The 15,561-nt window shown below is 31.9% G+C and overlaps 1 protein-coding gene across 2 annotated transcripts; it reads left to right on the top strand.

Moving 5' to 3' along the window:
* Window positions 1-23: 23 nt before the first annotated feature.
* LOC134709991 (DNA-dependent metalloprotease SPRTN-like) lies at window positions 24-15,136 on the top strand. 2 transcript variants are annotated; one of them, XM_063570119.1, is made up of 8 exons: window positions 24-96; window positions 7,336-7,410; window positions 7,858-8,105; window positions 8,698-8,806; window positions 9,442-9,486; window positions 10,096-10,170; window positions 11,032-11,308; window positions 13,750-15,136. In XM_063570119.1, the coding sequence occupies exons 3-8, from the start codon at window positions 7,864-7,866 to the stop codon at window positions 14,898-14,900; spliced, it is 1,899 nt and encodes a 632-aa protein (XP_063426189.1). In that variant the 5' UTR covers window positions 24-96; window positions 7,336-7,410; window positions 7,858-7,863; the 3' UTR covers window positions 14,901-15,136. The 2 variants fall into 2 exon arrangements, with proteins under 2 accessions (XP_063426189.1, XP_063426190.1); XM_063570120.1 differs by lacking the exon at window positions 7,336-7,410 and having other exon boundaries at window positions 29-96.
* Window positions 15,137-15,561: the final 425 nt, after the last annotated feature.

The raw sequence follows: 15,561 nt of genomic DNA, 5'->3' as shown, positions 1-15,561 counted from the left end.
AGAAATACGATTTTTCATAATCCCGGAAGTTCTTCAGACTTATCTATGACTGTTACATAATGAACTTTTGAGATCAAGAGAACTTTAAATTTTCTGGTAATCAAACTAGTTTTTACATAATATAACGAAATAAATCAGAAGACGACGGAATTATGCTAAAGTTAATCCTCCTGAAATAGCTTAACATATTTTAAAATTGATATAAACTTCCTGGAAAGAAACAAAAACATTGGACAAAACAGCTGACAAACATGAGATAGAAAACTTTGTTATGATTCTGCATAGCATAAAACTTACAACTGGCGAGGTTGTTTCTGACATAAAAACATATTCATAACAAAGCAGAATACATATCTGAGACATGTGTATAAAATATATTTGTTTAGTGTATGTTTACTTGCATCAGTCAGAGGAATCCATGACAATTCGCCCCACTGGCACTGGAAAATCGCCCCACCTTTTCACAAACTCGCACAACTTTTTAAAAAAACGCCCCACTCTTTGTTTACTAACTCGCCCCATTTATGAAAAGGGTAAACTCCCATTGCAAATAGGTATGATAACATGCCCCCTTATGAAAAGGGTTAAAATCCTGTTGAAATACGGTCTGTCAACTGGACCCACTCATCACAAATAGATCAACCACTTATAAAAAAAGATGCAATCCCGTTGTATATCTTTGTCCCTGCCCATGTCAATACCTTTGAAAACTTAAGTGAAGTGCAATAAAATCAAATTGCTGTTAAACACTCTGTTTTTGCAATAAAGTTATATAGACAATAGACAATATTTTATTTGCACAAACACATTTACATTAAACGGTTATGGCATACAAAATTAAGACAATAAACTTACAATAGTTAAATTGATTACAATTATATTAGAGTGACAGTGGTATTCACAGCAAAGAAGAAAAAAGGCTATAAATATCAACAGTTAACACATTATTAATGTTCATGAACAATTGAAAAAAGAACACAAACAAAAATTAGGTTGGCATTGCATATTAAAAGAAATACAAGTTATACAGATGTTCTTAATAAAAGACAATCATTAATATACTTTATGGTGATTTTTATAATGACTGGTAGACTGCTATTTAAAAGTACAGTCAAATGCTTAAGTGTTATAGTGGACTGCAATTTAATAAAATTGAAATTAAGATTTTTATACGACCGCAAATTTTGAAAAAATTTTCGTCGTATATTGCTATCACGTTGGCGTCGTCGTCATTGTCGTCGTTGTCGTCGTGGTCGTCCGAATACTTTTAGTTTTCGCACTCTAACTTTAGTAACAGTGAATATAAATCTATAAAATTTTATCACAAGGTTTATGACCACAAAAGGAAGGTTGGTATTAATTTTGGGAGTTTTTGTCCCAACATTTTAGGAATTAGGGGCCAAAAAGGGCCCAAATAAGCATTTTCTTGGTTTTCACACTATTACTTTAGTTTAAGTTAATAGAAATCTATGAAATTTTGACACAAGGTTTATGACCACAAAAGAAAGGTTGGGATTGATTTTGGGAGTTTTGGTTTCAACAGTGTAGGAATAAGGGGCCAAAAAAGGGCCCAAATAAGCATTATTCTTGGTTTTCGCACAATAACTTTAGTTTAAGTAAATAGAAAATAATGAAATTTAAACACAATGTTTATGACCACAAAAGGAAGGTTGGTATTGATTTTGGGAGTTGAGGTCCCAACAGTTTAGGAATTAGGGGCCAAAAAGGGACCCAAATAAGCATTTTTCTTGGTTTTCGCACCATAACTTTAGTATAAGTAAATAGAAATCTATGAAATTTAAACACAAGGTTTATGACCATAAAAGGAAGGTTGGTAATGATTTTGGGAGTTTTGGTCCCAACAGTTTAGGAATAAGGGGCCCAAAGGGTCCAAAATTTAACTTAGTTTGATTTCATCAAAATTGAATAATTGGGGTTCTTTGATATGCCGAATCTAACTGTGTATGTAGATTTTTAACTTTTGGTCCCTTTTTCAAATTGGTCTACATTAAGGTCCAAAGGGTCCAAAATTAAACTTCGTTTGATTTTGACAAAAAATTAATCGGTTGGGTTCTTTGATATGCTGAATCTTAAAATGTACTTAGATTCTTGATTATAGGCCCAGTTTTCAAGTTGGTCCAAATCGGGGTCCAAAATTAAACTTTGTTTGATTTCATCAAAAATTGAATAAATGGGGTTCTTTGATATGCCAAATCTAACTGTGTATGTAGATTCCTAATTTTTGGTCTTATTTTCAAATTGGTCTACATTAAAGTCCAAAGGGTCCAAAATTAAACTTAGTTTGATTTTAACAAAAATTGAAATCTTGGGGTTCTTTGGTATGCTGAATCCAAACATGTACTTAGATTTTTGATTATGGGCCCAGTTTTCAAGTTGGTCCAAATCAGGATCTAAAATTATATTAAGTTTTGTGCAATAGCAAGTCTTTTCAATTGCACAGTATTGCGCAATGGCAAGAAATATCTTATTGCAAAATATTGTGAAATAGCAATTTTGTTTTTAATTAGAGTTATCTTTCTTTGTCCAGAATAGTAAGCAAGAAATATCTAATTGTAAGAATTTTTTTATTTGGAGTTATCTTTCTTTGTCCAGAATCAACTTAAATCTTTGTTATATATATACATTCACTTTTTACTACCAACTGATAAATTAAAATAATCTTTACCATTCAGTGATAACAAGCAGTTTTTTTTACATCTTAACATTTTATGATGTATTTAAATGAGTAGTAATTGTTGCAAACTCCATTAGAAATTTTAATTGAGATTAGTTTTGGAATAAGGGAAAGGGGGATGTGATTAAAAAAATTGGGTTCAATTTTCTTATTTGAAATTTCATAAATAAAAAGAAAATTTCTTCAAACATTTTTTTGAGAGGAATAATATTCAACAGCATAGTGAATTGCTCTAAGAGAAAACAAAAATTTTAATTTCATTAGAACACATTCATTCTGTGTCAGAAACCTATGCTGTGTCAACTATTTAATCACAATCCAAATTTAGAGCTGAATCCAGCTTGAATGTTGTGTCCATACTTGCCCCAACCGTTCAGGGGTCAACCTCTGCGGTCGTATAAAGCTACGCCCTGCGGAGCATCTGGTTATTAATATTTGTATATAGGTATCCCTTAATGATGTATAGCATGGACAGATTGAGAAGAAATGGTATTCATCCTCAATTTCTTGTCTGTTACAGGATAAGCAAATGCGTTTACTTCTTTCAATGTTGGTATAATGCCCTCTTTCAATTGCTAGGGAATGTGCACTTAGTTTAAATTTACTGAAAACTGATCGGTCAGTTTTGAATTTACATATATCAATATATGGGGACCTTTTTCTAATTCTTTTAGTATGACAAAAGAAATTTAATTTTTCACATTTATTGATAGAACAATTTATAATTTGATAAGCCGGGTCATAGATTCTTTGTTGGATACTATTTATGTGATATTTATAAATGTTAATCACGCATCAATTGTATGATTATGATACAATTAACAGGTTTCTTTTCAATTGTTATACAAATAACTAAGCCTTCAAGTATAAAGTTATTCCCCAATAATGATACTAAAATGTATTTGCAATTATATTTTAAGAATGTTAAAAAAGTTTAATAAATTTCGTGTATTTTTTTTGTATTCTGTGTAGATTACAAAAATCAAAATAAGTTTTCATTGTTTAAGTGTGGCTAGTTGGTAGACCTGAAAATTTTATATACATTGTAGAAGTAGATTTTTCCTTTTTTCAATAAGTGGGGCGAGTTGACAGGAGAAAAATTAACTGGATTTAACCCTTTTCACAAGTGAGGCGATGTTTTTTTAAAAGTGGGGCGAGTTGGTTAACCAGGTTGGAGCGATTTTTTAATTTTTTTAATAGTGGGGCGAGTTTGTGAAAAAGTGGGGCGATTTGGTGTGGGGCATAATTTTTGCCAGTGGGGTGATTTGTCCTGCTTCCAGTCAGAGATATAACTCTAAAGGGTTATTCCAGAAAATAACTTCTGTGTGTTATTATAGATACTTTCATGAGTTGTCTACCCTTTATTCCTTGAATTTTCTAAATCTGTAATAACATACATTTTTATGCTTGTTATTTGTAAAATTATTTCATTTATCAGTGGGCTCTAAGGAACTCTTCAGACTTTGCGCAGAAACTAAATGCATATAGCCTTGTTAACTATTTTTTTTGATTAATTAATACATTTTTGATTGACCATGGTAAATCAATGAGTCAAGTCTATTCCTTAAGGGATAAACTTAGCTGTGATAACAAGGCTCAGTTATTAAAGGAATGTAACTTGTTATATAAGACACTTGGGAATTACTGAGAAAGTGGTGCAGAACCTCATTACATGCTCTGGTCATTATTTCTTACAAAAAATTAAACTACATTGTTATTAAGCATGATGTTTGTCTGAGCAAATGCTTTGAAGTGATATATATAGAGAAGCTGTGATAACACCCTTTACATGCTTTAGTTATTACAGGCTTTTATTTTTCTGTAATAACATGTAGTTGTACTATGCAAAATTGGCAAACTATGAACTGTTATATCTTTAAATACCTAAGCTTGAATTAAGTATACATATAGAAAAAAGTAATATCAATAGAACTTTTATACATTTTAACTAAACTAATGATGTATATTGTCCCTTTGAAACATGTAACATACATATGTTATCAAAGTTCCTTGATTTTTTAGTCCACAATCATGACAATAACAAATTTAAATGTATGTTATTTTTCTGTAATAACCCTATAGAGTTATATCCCTGACTCTGCATGACTTGTTTTTGATTGACTCATTGTCATGATTGTCATTGAGTTCAGTCATTTCAATAATAATAATAATAAAAATAATAAATTCTTTATTTAAAGAGGGTAAACACAGTTAGTTACAATCTTCCCTGAGGCCCTCATATATATATACATGTATGCAATACAAGTAAAAACAAAATGTTAATGATAAAAGAAAAAAGCAAACATACAACATATAAACACAATTGTATAGACATAATAGTTCAATGTACATGTACCATGATTTAAAGATATAAAACAGTTACATATCGCATGTAGTAAATAGACCTACATGTATTATATACAAATCATTAAAATCATAAATTCTAAGAGTAATAGTTGCAATCATTTCAGACTGAATATTGAGACTGTCTCAAGTATTGTTTTATAATTTGTTTAAAAGAATAAGTGTTTTGCACTTTACGCATTTCATAAGGTAGTCCATTCCATAAAACTGATCCAGAATAAGCAAAAGATTTTTTAAACAGTTCAGTTTTTGGCTTTGGAACTATCAGATTACCTTGAGTAAACACCCCTTAAAGCATAAGGATTATTTACAGATATAAGTTGAAACTTTTGAATTAGGTACTGTGGTGCTTCTTTCCGCATACATTTAAATAGCAATAAATATTTGTGGTATTTGATTCTGTTTTCTACTGTCATCCAACCAAGTTTTTTTAAATAAGGGGGCTGATGGGGATAATGGGTCTGCATCAAGAATTAATCTTGCTGCTCTTTTTTGAAGTTTTAATATTCTTACTATCCCTTCATTTTCACATTCTCCCCAAATAATACAGCAGTAATCGATGAGAGGCAGAATATAACCATTATAATATGCTTTCCTGGCATTTATATCTAAAAATTTCTTTAATTTAGAAAGAAGGTATATTCTTGATCATGAAATGCTAGCACAAATTTGATCAATTTGGTTTTTCCAGCTAAGTGTGCTGTCAATTTTAACACCTAATAATTTCTCACATGATGAATTTTGTAGTGTTTCTGAATTTATTACTAAATTTGGTTGAAAAGATTGGGTTGATAACTTCTGACTTGTTCCAGTAACCAAACATTTAGTTTTTTTGGTATTGATGAACATATTATTCATTTTGCACCATTCTTCAACTTTGCATAAATCTTCTTGAACATCAATAGACCACTTTCGATTTTGTTCTTCACTGGAAAAAACTCTTCAATCATGTGGCCTTTACGATGTCATTTACCAGATAGAGTGGCTCGTCTTTATAAACGTTCACCAACCGTCTTTTTGATCATCATTGGGCAGGATAAACTTGAAATAATATTTGTTCTGTAGGTCACTTAATTAGTCCAAATAATTATGACGTCTGGCAAGGCTATTTTTTTTTCTTTCTGGGATGCCTTCCTGTTATAGCCATTTTAACCTGTCGTAGGAAGGCAACCCAGAAAAAAAAAATAGCCTTGCCAGACGTCATAATTATTTGGACTAGTAGTACTTACATTTTGTAATCACAGTTCCCTATTGACAGCAGTGCTGAAAAACAATTATGAGAATTAAATTTGCCGAATAGTTGTGCAATATAGCTTTATAATTTTCCAACAAATTGCTCAACATTGGAATGGAATTGACTACGCCCCTAAACGCACCAATGATGTTCACATAAAAACAAAACTTTTTTTGGACAGAAATGCATCAAACTCGAAAGTTGTCTATTGACATTTCTAGTGTCTTTCTGTTACTTGTCACATGCAGTGCATAATGTTTGAGCTGAAATTTATTACATTTGTATGGATTAATACAAAAACATATATATGTATGAAAAATAAATCCATAACTATTTATCATGTTTTAGACATGATAGAAAAACAACTTAATATTGTTAAAATAAACTGAACAGTTTTGCAGACTATGTAATGTTAAATGCTCCTGTACATGAAAATTGCAAAAAAATTGCAGACTATTTAGTAGGAAATTACATTACAAATGATTAATAATTTCCACCAGAAATTAGTGTGGACCAGGCTGTGCCTAATGAAGAAACAAAATGTAACAACATTGGGTCAGTGTCTTTTCATAGACATTACACTGACTAGTTCCTAAATGTAAGCAGGGCCAATGGCCAATGCTACATAAAGTGCAGTACACATAAGTTAGTATTTTGAATTGTGGTCTGTATTGAATGGGTAACCAATGTTAATTGGCAAGTATCAGCATAAAATGTTCATGTTTTCTTGTCCTGATGATAAGACAAGCTGCTGTATTTTGTACTTTTTGTAATCTGTTTATCATAGTCTTGTTGATACTGTTCAGCAGAATATTCCCATAATCAAGTCTGGATGTTACTAGACTGTTCACTATTGTCTTAATGTACAAATGTATCTTGCATACAACTTTTTAAGTATGATATTTATTTGTTAGTTAACTTGTTTGTAACGGTGTTTGTCTCAATTTGAAATTATTTTGTTCATGATACACAGATTATGATTTTAAAACCATTGAAATGTTTGAAAAGCATATTTGAATACAGAATCTACCTTTGCTTTTAGGTAGTCAAAAGTTGTCAATGAGGACCTGGTGAGGTTTATGATACACTACAAGTCTCTGGATTTGTCAATAAAAAGGTGAGTTAAACTCTATCATGTCTATTAGAAAGTGCTAGTCATAGACTTTCACTTGTTTTTCCACTGGCATGAAAGGGGAGATAAAAAGGACATTTTGTAACTCAAAACTGATTACTATATAGTTTCTAATAAGGTTTTTTGTTCCTTACACGTGTTGCATAACATGCAAAGTAAAGGCTCTAGAATATTTATTCCAAAACAGATATTATAGCATTAATATAGGAAGATGTGGTATGAGTGCCAAAGATACAACTCTCCATCCAAGTCACAATTCATATAAAAGTAAACCATTATAAGACATTATATCATTGTTTATAACATAAAATTTCAAGAGCTACAATGTATAAGGCATTTCAGGCAGAAAAATTGTACTTCAACATCAATACCATACCAGGGGAATTAGATTACATGTATATGGTAATAGAATATATATTTTTTATTTTGTAGAACGAGATGAACTTTATTGATGATGATTTCTTATTGGCACTTGAACTACAAGAACAATTAGACCGAGACTCATGGCAGCCCTCACAATCAACAGCTAAACCTGGTGCTAACCTGTCTATAGTGGATGAGAGCTGGGAGACAATTGACCCTAACCCTGACATCAGGGAACTCTTCTTACAATTTAATGAAGAATTCTTCTGGGGGAGATTAGCAGGAATAGAAGTGAAATGGAGCCCAAGAATGACCCTGTAAGTACAATTGTGGAAAGTTAGTTTGAGAGGGTATTAACCCTGTCTCATATATCAAAGTTCTGTCATACTGCCATGAAAGTAATATGTTTTATGTGATAATGATGCTGTGGATTCATTATTTTTTGTTAGATACCAGTTTTCATGTGGTATTTAGTGCAAATGAGACAACTCCCCATCCAAGTCCAAAAATGTAAAAGTAAACCATTAATATAGGTCAAAGTACCGTCTCGCATTGAACAGCAAGCTTTAATATAAAGGGCCCTTAAATGACTAGTGGATAACCATTAAAACAAAAAACCAACAGTCTTCTACACGTAATGTCATCTATTTAAAAAACAAGAAACACTTATGAATTACATCAACAAATAACAACCACTAAACTATTTCATTTAATTGAAAGGCAAAGTCAGATATATAGCCTTTATATCCTTACCTAAATTAGATTTGGAATGACATTTAACTATATTTCTGGTGAGTTGTAATTTGTCAAAGTTATTTTTGTCACTTAGACGGGGGTTCACACAATACTTGTTGGTGATTTTCAACTCCTCTTTTTTCTTCCTGTATGATAAAGTTTTATATATTTCAGATGTGCAGGACTTTGTTGTTATGAAAGACGAGGAGGTTTATGTTCTGTTCGACTCAGTTCACCATTGTTAAAGTTACGACCTCGAAGAGATCTGGTAGAAACACTACTTGTAAGTTTATTATATAAATTTAAAAAGATATAAAAAAAAGAAGATGTGGTATGATTGCCAAGAGCAATGAGACAACTCTCCACAAGAGACCAAAATGACACAGAAATTAACAACTATAGGTCACTTATGTCTAGTTGCAGAAGTAAGCCACAAAATCGGTTTAAATGAGATTTGTTCATGTTGAGTAATCAGCAATACAAGTATATATGTGACCTGAGAGATATCTAGCAAAAAAATTAACATTTATGTCACATTTCAGGATTCAAGGCTGGTGGTCAGGCAGATGGGACAGTGGCCGTGCAATAACTCGAACAAGCTTTGATGAAATCATTTTAGATTTAGATATGCTCATATTGTTATTTCCTATGACTGATCCATGAGGGTCAAGTTAATTTTCATTATTTTAGCTTGTTTCGTTGTTGAGTTGTAGATCTTGAAACCACAAACAGGGAAACTTAGATTAATTTTGTACTTTCCATTTCTGAACCTTACAAAAATGTATTTATTCGTTTTATATGTGTTACTTGGTCCTGTTTCAGGGTCGGGATTTGTAAATTTCATTTTCATGCAGGAAAATCCAATTTACTGTCGATTATTGTCAATCTTGTTTTTATCAATTTGTTTGTTTATTATAGCACGAGATGATACATGCCTACCTGTTTATTACAGATAATAATAAGGTCAGTTTTCAAATGTAATTTTAGATTATTTCCCAGAAAACATAATGTCATCATACTTTGAATTGATTTATTTTGCATTCACTTTGAATCTATATAATTTCTGATCTGCTAACAGTCTGACAGTGAGCTTTACAATGTATGTAGGGTTAACATCAAATATAAGTTAAATAGAACAACAGCATGGTAAATGGAGATAAATGATGTTTTTTTAAGAATTGAATGCTGCTTTTTTAACTTTATTGGGGTGTAAAAGTGTTGACCGAAGTACATTTTGTATGAAGCGCTTCATTCTTACACACAGTCAACGCTTTTACAACCCTATGAAGTTACAAAAAGAAGCATTCAATACTTATAAATAAATTTTTTGCTTTGATCATGAAAAAACAGAATTTTCTATATTTTTTTAATTTAATTCACCTGTGCACTTTATTGTGGGACCACATGTTATCATGAATGAAAAGTTTTATTGAGTAATGCCATTGCTTAAGGAATAACATGTGATGTGCAGTTATCCAGTCAGAATAAAGTATTATAATGAAACATGCATCTAAGGTATTTATGTATAAATGCTTGTATTGTAATGACTGTAGTTGATATGTTTGTTTACAGGATCATGATGGACATGGGCCAGAATTCCATAAACACATGTACAGGATTAATGATGCCACAGGGACTAAAATATCAGTGAGTATACCTATGTGAGGAGGTCATGTTACCATTTGTAAAAAGAAAATAATTTGACAGGAAGTATCAATATTGATAAAACCGATAAATATCAGCACTACAATGTTAAATCTGCAAATTTGGGGAATCTAATTTTTGTTCTTCCATCGCATGGATTCAAATTCATGCTGTTGGGACATCAAGACAACACCACCTGCACTGGGCCCAGTGTTCTAGACCACATGGACACCAACTGAACCAATATTCAGCTTTCAATGGCCTAGTGTTACCTATATATATAATTGAACTTGGTATTTTTTTTCTTTTTGCTTTCAATTTCAAAGTTTATAAGAAGGATAACCCAGAGACCTATAATATGCTATTTTTTTGCATATGATCTATTATTGTCTCTTGGTGGTGTTTTTTGTTCATCCAAGTAATATTTGTAAACTTTGAAAAAGTTTTTTACGAATATAAAATTGAAAAGATCAATAATGATTGCCAATGATAAATGTATCAACTAGAGCTTTAATAGATGATTGAGATGCAAGCAACTATAGGTCACTGTATGACCTTCAAGAATGACTAAAAACATTCTGTTTAGTAAGCTATAAAAAAACTTGAAATGACAAAATATATTTAACCATTTAAATGATAAAAACCTACTTTATGTGCACAAAAAAGATAACATGTATACAAAATGTGGTTTATTTTCAAACATGCAGGTGCTTATATAATATTGTTTTTTTTACTTGCTTTTTGTTCTTTAGTAATAAACATGGCTTGAAGTAAGTGTTAAAAATCTGATAGTGAAAAAATGCTCAGAATATCAAGTTCTCCCTTCTCTTTCCAGAAGTAAAGGTGTCTTCTCATTATTTACAGGTATATCATAATTTCCATGACGAGGTGGACCATTTCAGACAACATTGGTGGAGATGTAATGGACCGTGTCAAACTAGAAAACCCTACTTTGGTTATGTTAAGCGAGCCATGAACCGTGCTCCATCAGAGAGAGACCCCTGGTGGAAGGACCATAAGAACATGTGTAATGGAACGTATGAAAAGATAAAGGAACCAGAAGGGTATGGCAAAAAGAAGTCAAAAGATAAAAGTGAAAACAAGGAGAAGAAGGAGACGAACAAGGCAAAAAAGGAGACAGGTACTGATGAGTATTAAGTCAAAAATTAAAAGAAAAAAGATAATTTCCAAATACATTCAGCCAACCTTAAGCTTTCGCACAATAAGTTTGAAAAGAAATACAAAATGATTTGTGGACATCTCCTGTTAGTTTTTGGGGTTCCTCATGTGGGTGTCCAGGGGATCACATAATAACAATTTTTGTTTGCCAATAAGAAGAAGGAGACGAACAAGGAGAAGAAAGATAGGGTTTGTTCTGATGATTATTCTGGTAATACTGTGGATTCATTATTATTTGTTGGATACCAATTTTCGTGTGTTTCGTGGGAAGAGATGAACCACGAATTCAAATGTTAAACGAATAACATATTTACAATATGTTTTCTATACAGAAACTGGCAAAACCACGAAATCAAATATCCACGAAAATGCCAGTTTTCAGCGATCCACGAAAATTGATACCAACGAAAATAGATGAATCCACAGTAAAAGAAAAAAATATTTCCAAATACTGTTCATTGAGTCAAACTTACACATAACAAGTTTGAAAAGAAATACCCAAATGTTTGTGGTCATCTGTTACTTTTGCTTCATTTCAGAGTACTCTTATTTTAATTGGCTCATATCATTCATAAATCACAAATAGAAAAAACTTGTCTAACTATACTTAAACAGGTATGAGAAAAATCAGCAAATATCTTTTAAGCCTGTTTTTGGATGTGCATTAATTATAATACCCATACCTCATAATTAACTATTAAAAGCCCTGACTAAATGTGAGACAATTCTAATGAGAAAAACAATGGTCTGATTTACATTTATTAAAGTAAACATGTTTTTCTTTTATAATCCAAATCACAAATGTAAAATTTGATCGATTTTTAGCTCACCTGGCCTAAAAGGCCATGTGAGCTTTTCTCATCACTTGGCGTCCGTCGTCGTCGACGTCGTCGTCTGTCGTCGTTAACAATTTTTCAAACATCTTCTCCTCTGAAACTACTGAATGGATTTGGATGAAACTTAGCATGATTGTTCCTTAGAGTATCCTGCACAAAGTGTGTGCCTCGATTTTTGATCCGTCAAAAAACATGGCCGCCGTTACTTAAAATAGAACATAGGGGTCAAATGCAGTTTTTGGCTTATATCTCAAAAACGAAAGCATTTAGAGCAAATCTGAAATGGGGTAAAAATATTCATTAGCTCAAGATCTATCAGCCCTGAAATTTTCAGATGAATCAAACAAACCATTGTTGGGTTGCTGCCACTTAATTGGTAATTTCATGGAAATTTTGCAGTTTTTGGTCATTATCTTGAATATTATTATAGATAAAGATAAACTGTAAACAGCAAAAATGATCAGCAAAGTAAGATCTACAAATAAGTTAATATGACCAAAATTGTCAATTGACCCCTAAAGGGGTTATTGTCCTTTAATGACAATTTTTCACAATTTGTTCATCATATTTGCTTACTTTAAAAAATCTTCTCCTCTGAAACTGCTGAATGGATTTGGATGAAACTTAGCATGATTGTTCCTTAGATTATCCTGCACAAAGTGTGTGCTTCGATTTTTGATCCATCAAAAAACATGGCCGCCGTTACTTAAAATAGAACATAGGGGTCAAATGCAGTTTTTGGCTTATATCTCAAAAATGAAAGCATTTAGAGCAAATCTGAGATGGGGTAAAAATGTTCATTAGTTCGATATCTATCAGCCCTGAACTTTTCAAATGAATCAAACAACCCATTGTTAGGTTGCTGCCACTTAATTGGTAATTTTAAGGAAATTTTGCAGTTTTTGGTCATTATCTTGAATATTATTATAGATACAGATAAACTGTTAATAGCAAAAATGATAAGCAAAGTAAGATCTACAAATAAGTCAATTTGACCAAAATAGTCAATTGACCTCTTAAGGAGTTATTGCCCTTTAAAGACTTTTTTCACAATTTGTTCATCATGTTGACTTACTTTAAAAAATCTTCTCCTTTGAAACTGCTGTATCAATTTCAGCCAAACTTAGGCTAAATGAGTTTCAGAGTTTCAGAGTATCTAGTATAAATTTTATATTTCATTTCCTTGTATGTCAAGAAACATAGCTCCTATGGCTAAAATAGAACATAGGAGAAAATGATTTTTTTTTTGCTTTTGAAGAAAATAGGACGATTCAAAGAACATTTAAATAAATTGAAAAGCCAAAATAATCATTGATGAGAGATTAAACCAAAAAAAATCAGGTGAGCGATTCAGGCTCTTGAGAGCCTCTTGTTTGTCATTTAACGTCACTTTTAAGCACCACGAGGTTAGAACTCACAACCTCAGTGTTGACTGGCTAGTGATTACAGTAGTAACTATTTAGACCACTCAACTACCAAGGCCCCACACACACAAATGTAAAAGAAAATGTGTTAGATATAGTTGATGAGGATGTTGGAATTCATTTTATCATACATTTTTTTTCAGATTTGGGTAAAGCAGGAAAGAAGACAAATCCTGATATCAGGTCATTCCTTGGTAAAGGGCAAAGTTTACAATCAGAAAGTTCACTGAAAAAGATGGTTATTAATGGAGTCTTGACAACAGTTAATAAAACTGGTAAACCATCAACATCAAAGCTAGATAACTATGATAATAAACCCAGTACTTCTAAGTCTTTTGTAAAGGACTCGCCTAAAAAAACTATGTCTGTTGTAAAGGACTCGCCCAAAAAGACTGTCAAGACAAGTGTTAATGCAATCACAACCTCAGGGAAAATATCAGATAAAGAATTATTACGCCAAAAAAAATTTGCAGAATTGATGTTATCTGACTCGGATGATGATGATCTTATTCTTTGTGATGGTCTGGATACTAGTGAAAAACCTAGTGAAAGTGTCAGTACAGAATCAAACTTGAAATATTACAATACAGATGTAAAACAGAAAAATAATCTGAACAATTCTACAAGTGAAAAAAGTTTAGATGAAAGCAATTATGATTCAAATTCTTCAGCAAATAAGGATCATAACGAAAGTATTAAAACAAGGGATTTAATGACTCGGGTGAATTTCGGACAAAACAATCATGATAGTGATAAAACGTTACCAAATTTAAATCCTGACCCAATAAGTCATAGAACTTCTTCAGCTTCTTCAGGTGACAGTGAGGTAGCTTCTAAAGTGCGCAGTGTCTGGGCAAATAAACAATTTGGGTCATCATTGAAAATATTAGATCCAAAAGCAGATAGTACTTCATTGATACCTAATAAATCACAAAGTCAGGTTTTAGGAAACAGTCAAAATAAATCTCAAGGTCATCCATCAAAAAACAATAATTTTCAAGGTAATTCATCGGGGAATGGAAATAATACATCTCAAAGTTATCTCTCAGGAAACGGACAAAGTAAATCTAAAAGACATTCATCTGGAAAGAGATTATCAGGTGATGATATGACAGGTAGCAGGAAGAAACAGAAAATTGATCAGGAATCAAAAATCGATGACGCCTTTAGAAAAATAAACAACAAACAAAATGAGAATAGTGACCCTAGTAAAGCTAACTGTCCTGTCTGTAATCAATCTGTACCCTCTGTTAATATAAACCAACATTTAGACCAATGTTTAGGAATGAGCTAGTTTTCATTTGAACATTTGTGTTTCTACCTCTGGTACTATATATTCACATGATTAAGGGTTATTGTGTAATTTTATACATCACTGGTCTATGAGATTGATGAACACGGGACAAAAATGCAATATATGTTAAATCTGAGTTCTGATAAAGATGGTACCTAACACTACAGGGAGATAACTCTGTAATATTAGCTAAATGTTTTAATTACATTGCCTTATGAAGACAATATAAAGCTTCACAATGAAACTACTGGGTCAAATTAGTCCAAACTTGGCCACAATCATCATTGATGTATATAGTTTAAAGTTTGTGTTTTTTGACCTGGCCAACCATCAAAGATGGCCGCCATGGCTAAAAATAGAACATAGGAGTAAAATGCAGTTTTTGGCTTATATCTCAAAAACCAAAGCATTTAGAGCAAATCTGACAAGGCTTAAAATTGTTTATCAGGCTAAGATCTATCTGCCCTGAAATTTTCAGATGAATCAGACAACCCATTGATGGGTTGCTGCCCCTAAATTGGTAATTTTAAGAAAATTTTACTGTTTTTGGTTATTATCTTGAATATTATTATAGATGGAGATAAACTGTAAACAGCAATAATGTTCAACAAAGTAAGATTTACAAATAAGTCAATATGACCAAAATAGTCAGTTGACCCCT

This window comes from Mytilus trossulus, chromosome 3, assembly GCF_036588685.1.
Source record: "Mytilus trossulus isolate FHL-02 chromosome 3, PNRI_Mtr1.1.1.hap1, whole genome shotgun sequence".
Classification (NCBI taxonomy): Eukaryota; Metazoa; Mollusca; class Bivalvia; order Mytilida; family Mytilidae; genus Mytilus; species Mytilus trossulus.
This window is presented reverse-complemented; position numbering and strand designations above follow the sequence as displayed.

What these genes read in the sequence shown, in the direction of transcription:
- LOC134709991 (XM_063570119.1), top strand. Translation starts at nt 7,864, where the DNA reads ATGAACTTTATTGATGATGATTTCTTATTGGCACTTGAACTACAAGAA. An exon ending in TGGAGCCCAAGAATGACCCT is followed by an intron (nt 8,106 to 8,697) that starts GTAAGTACAATT and finishes TATATATTTCAG; the next exon opens with ATGTGCAGGACTTTGTTGTT. An exon ending in CAAGGCAAAAAAGGAGACAG is followed by an intron (nt 11,309 to 13,749) that starts GTACTGATGAGT and finishes ATTTTTTTTCAG; the next exon opens with ATTTGGGTAAAGCAGGAAAG.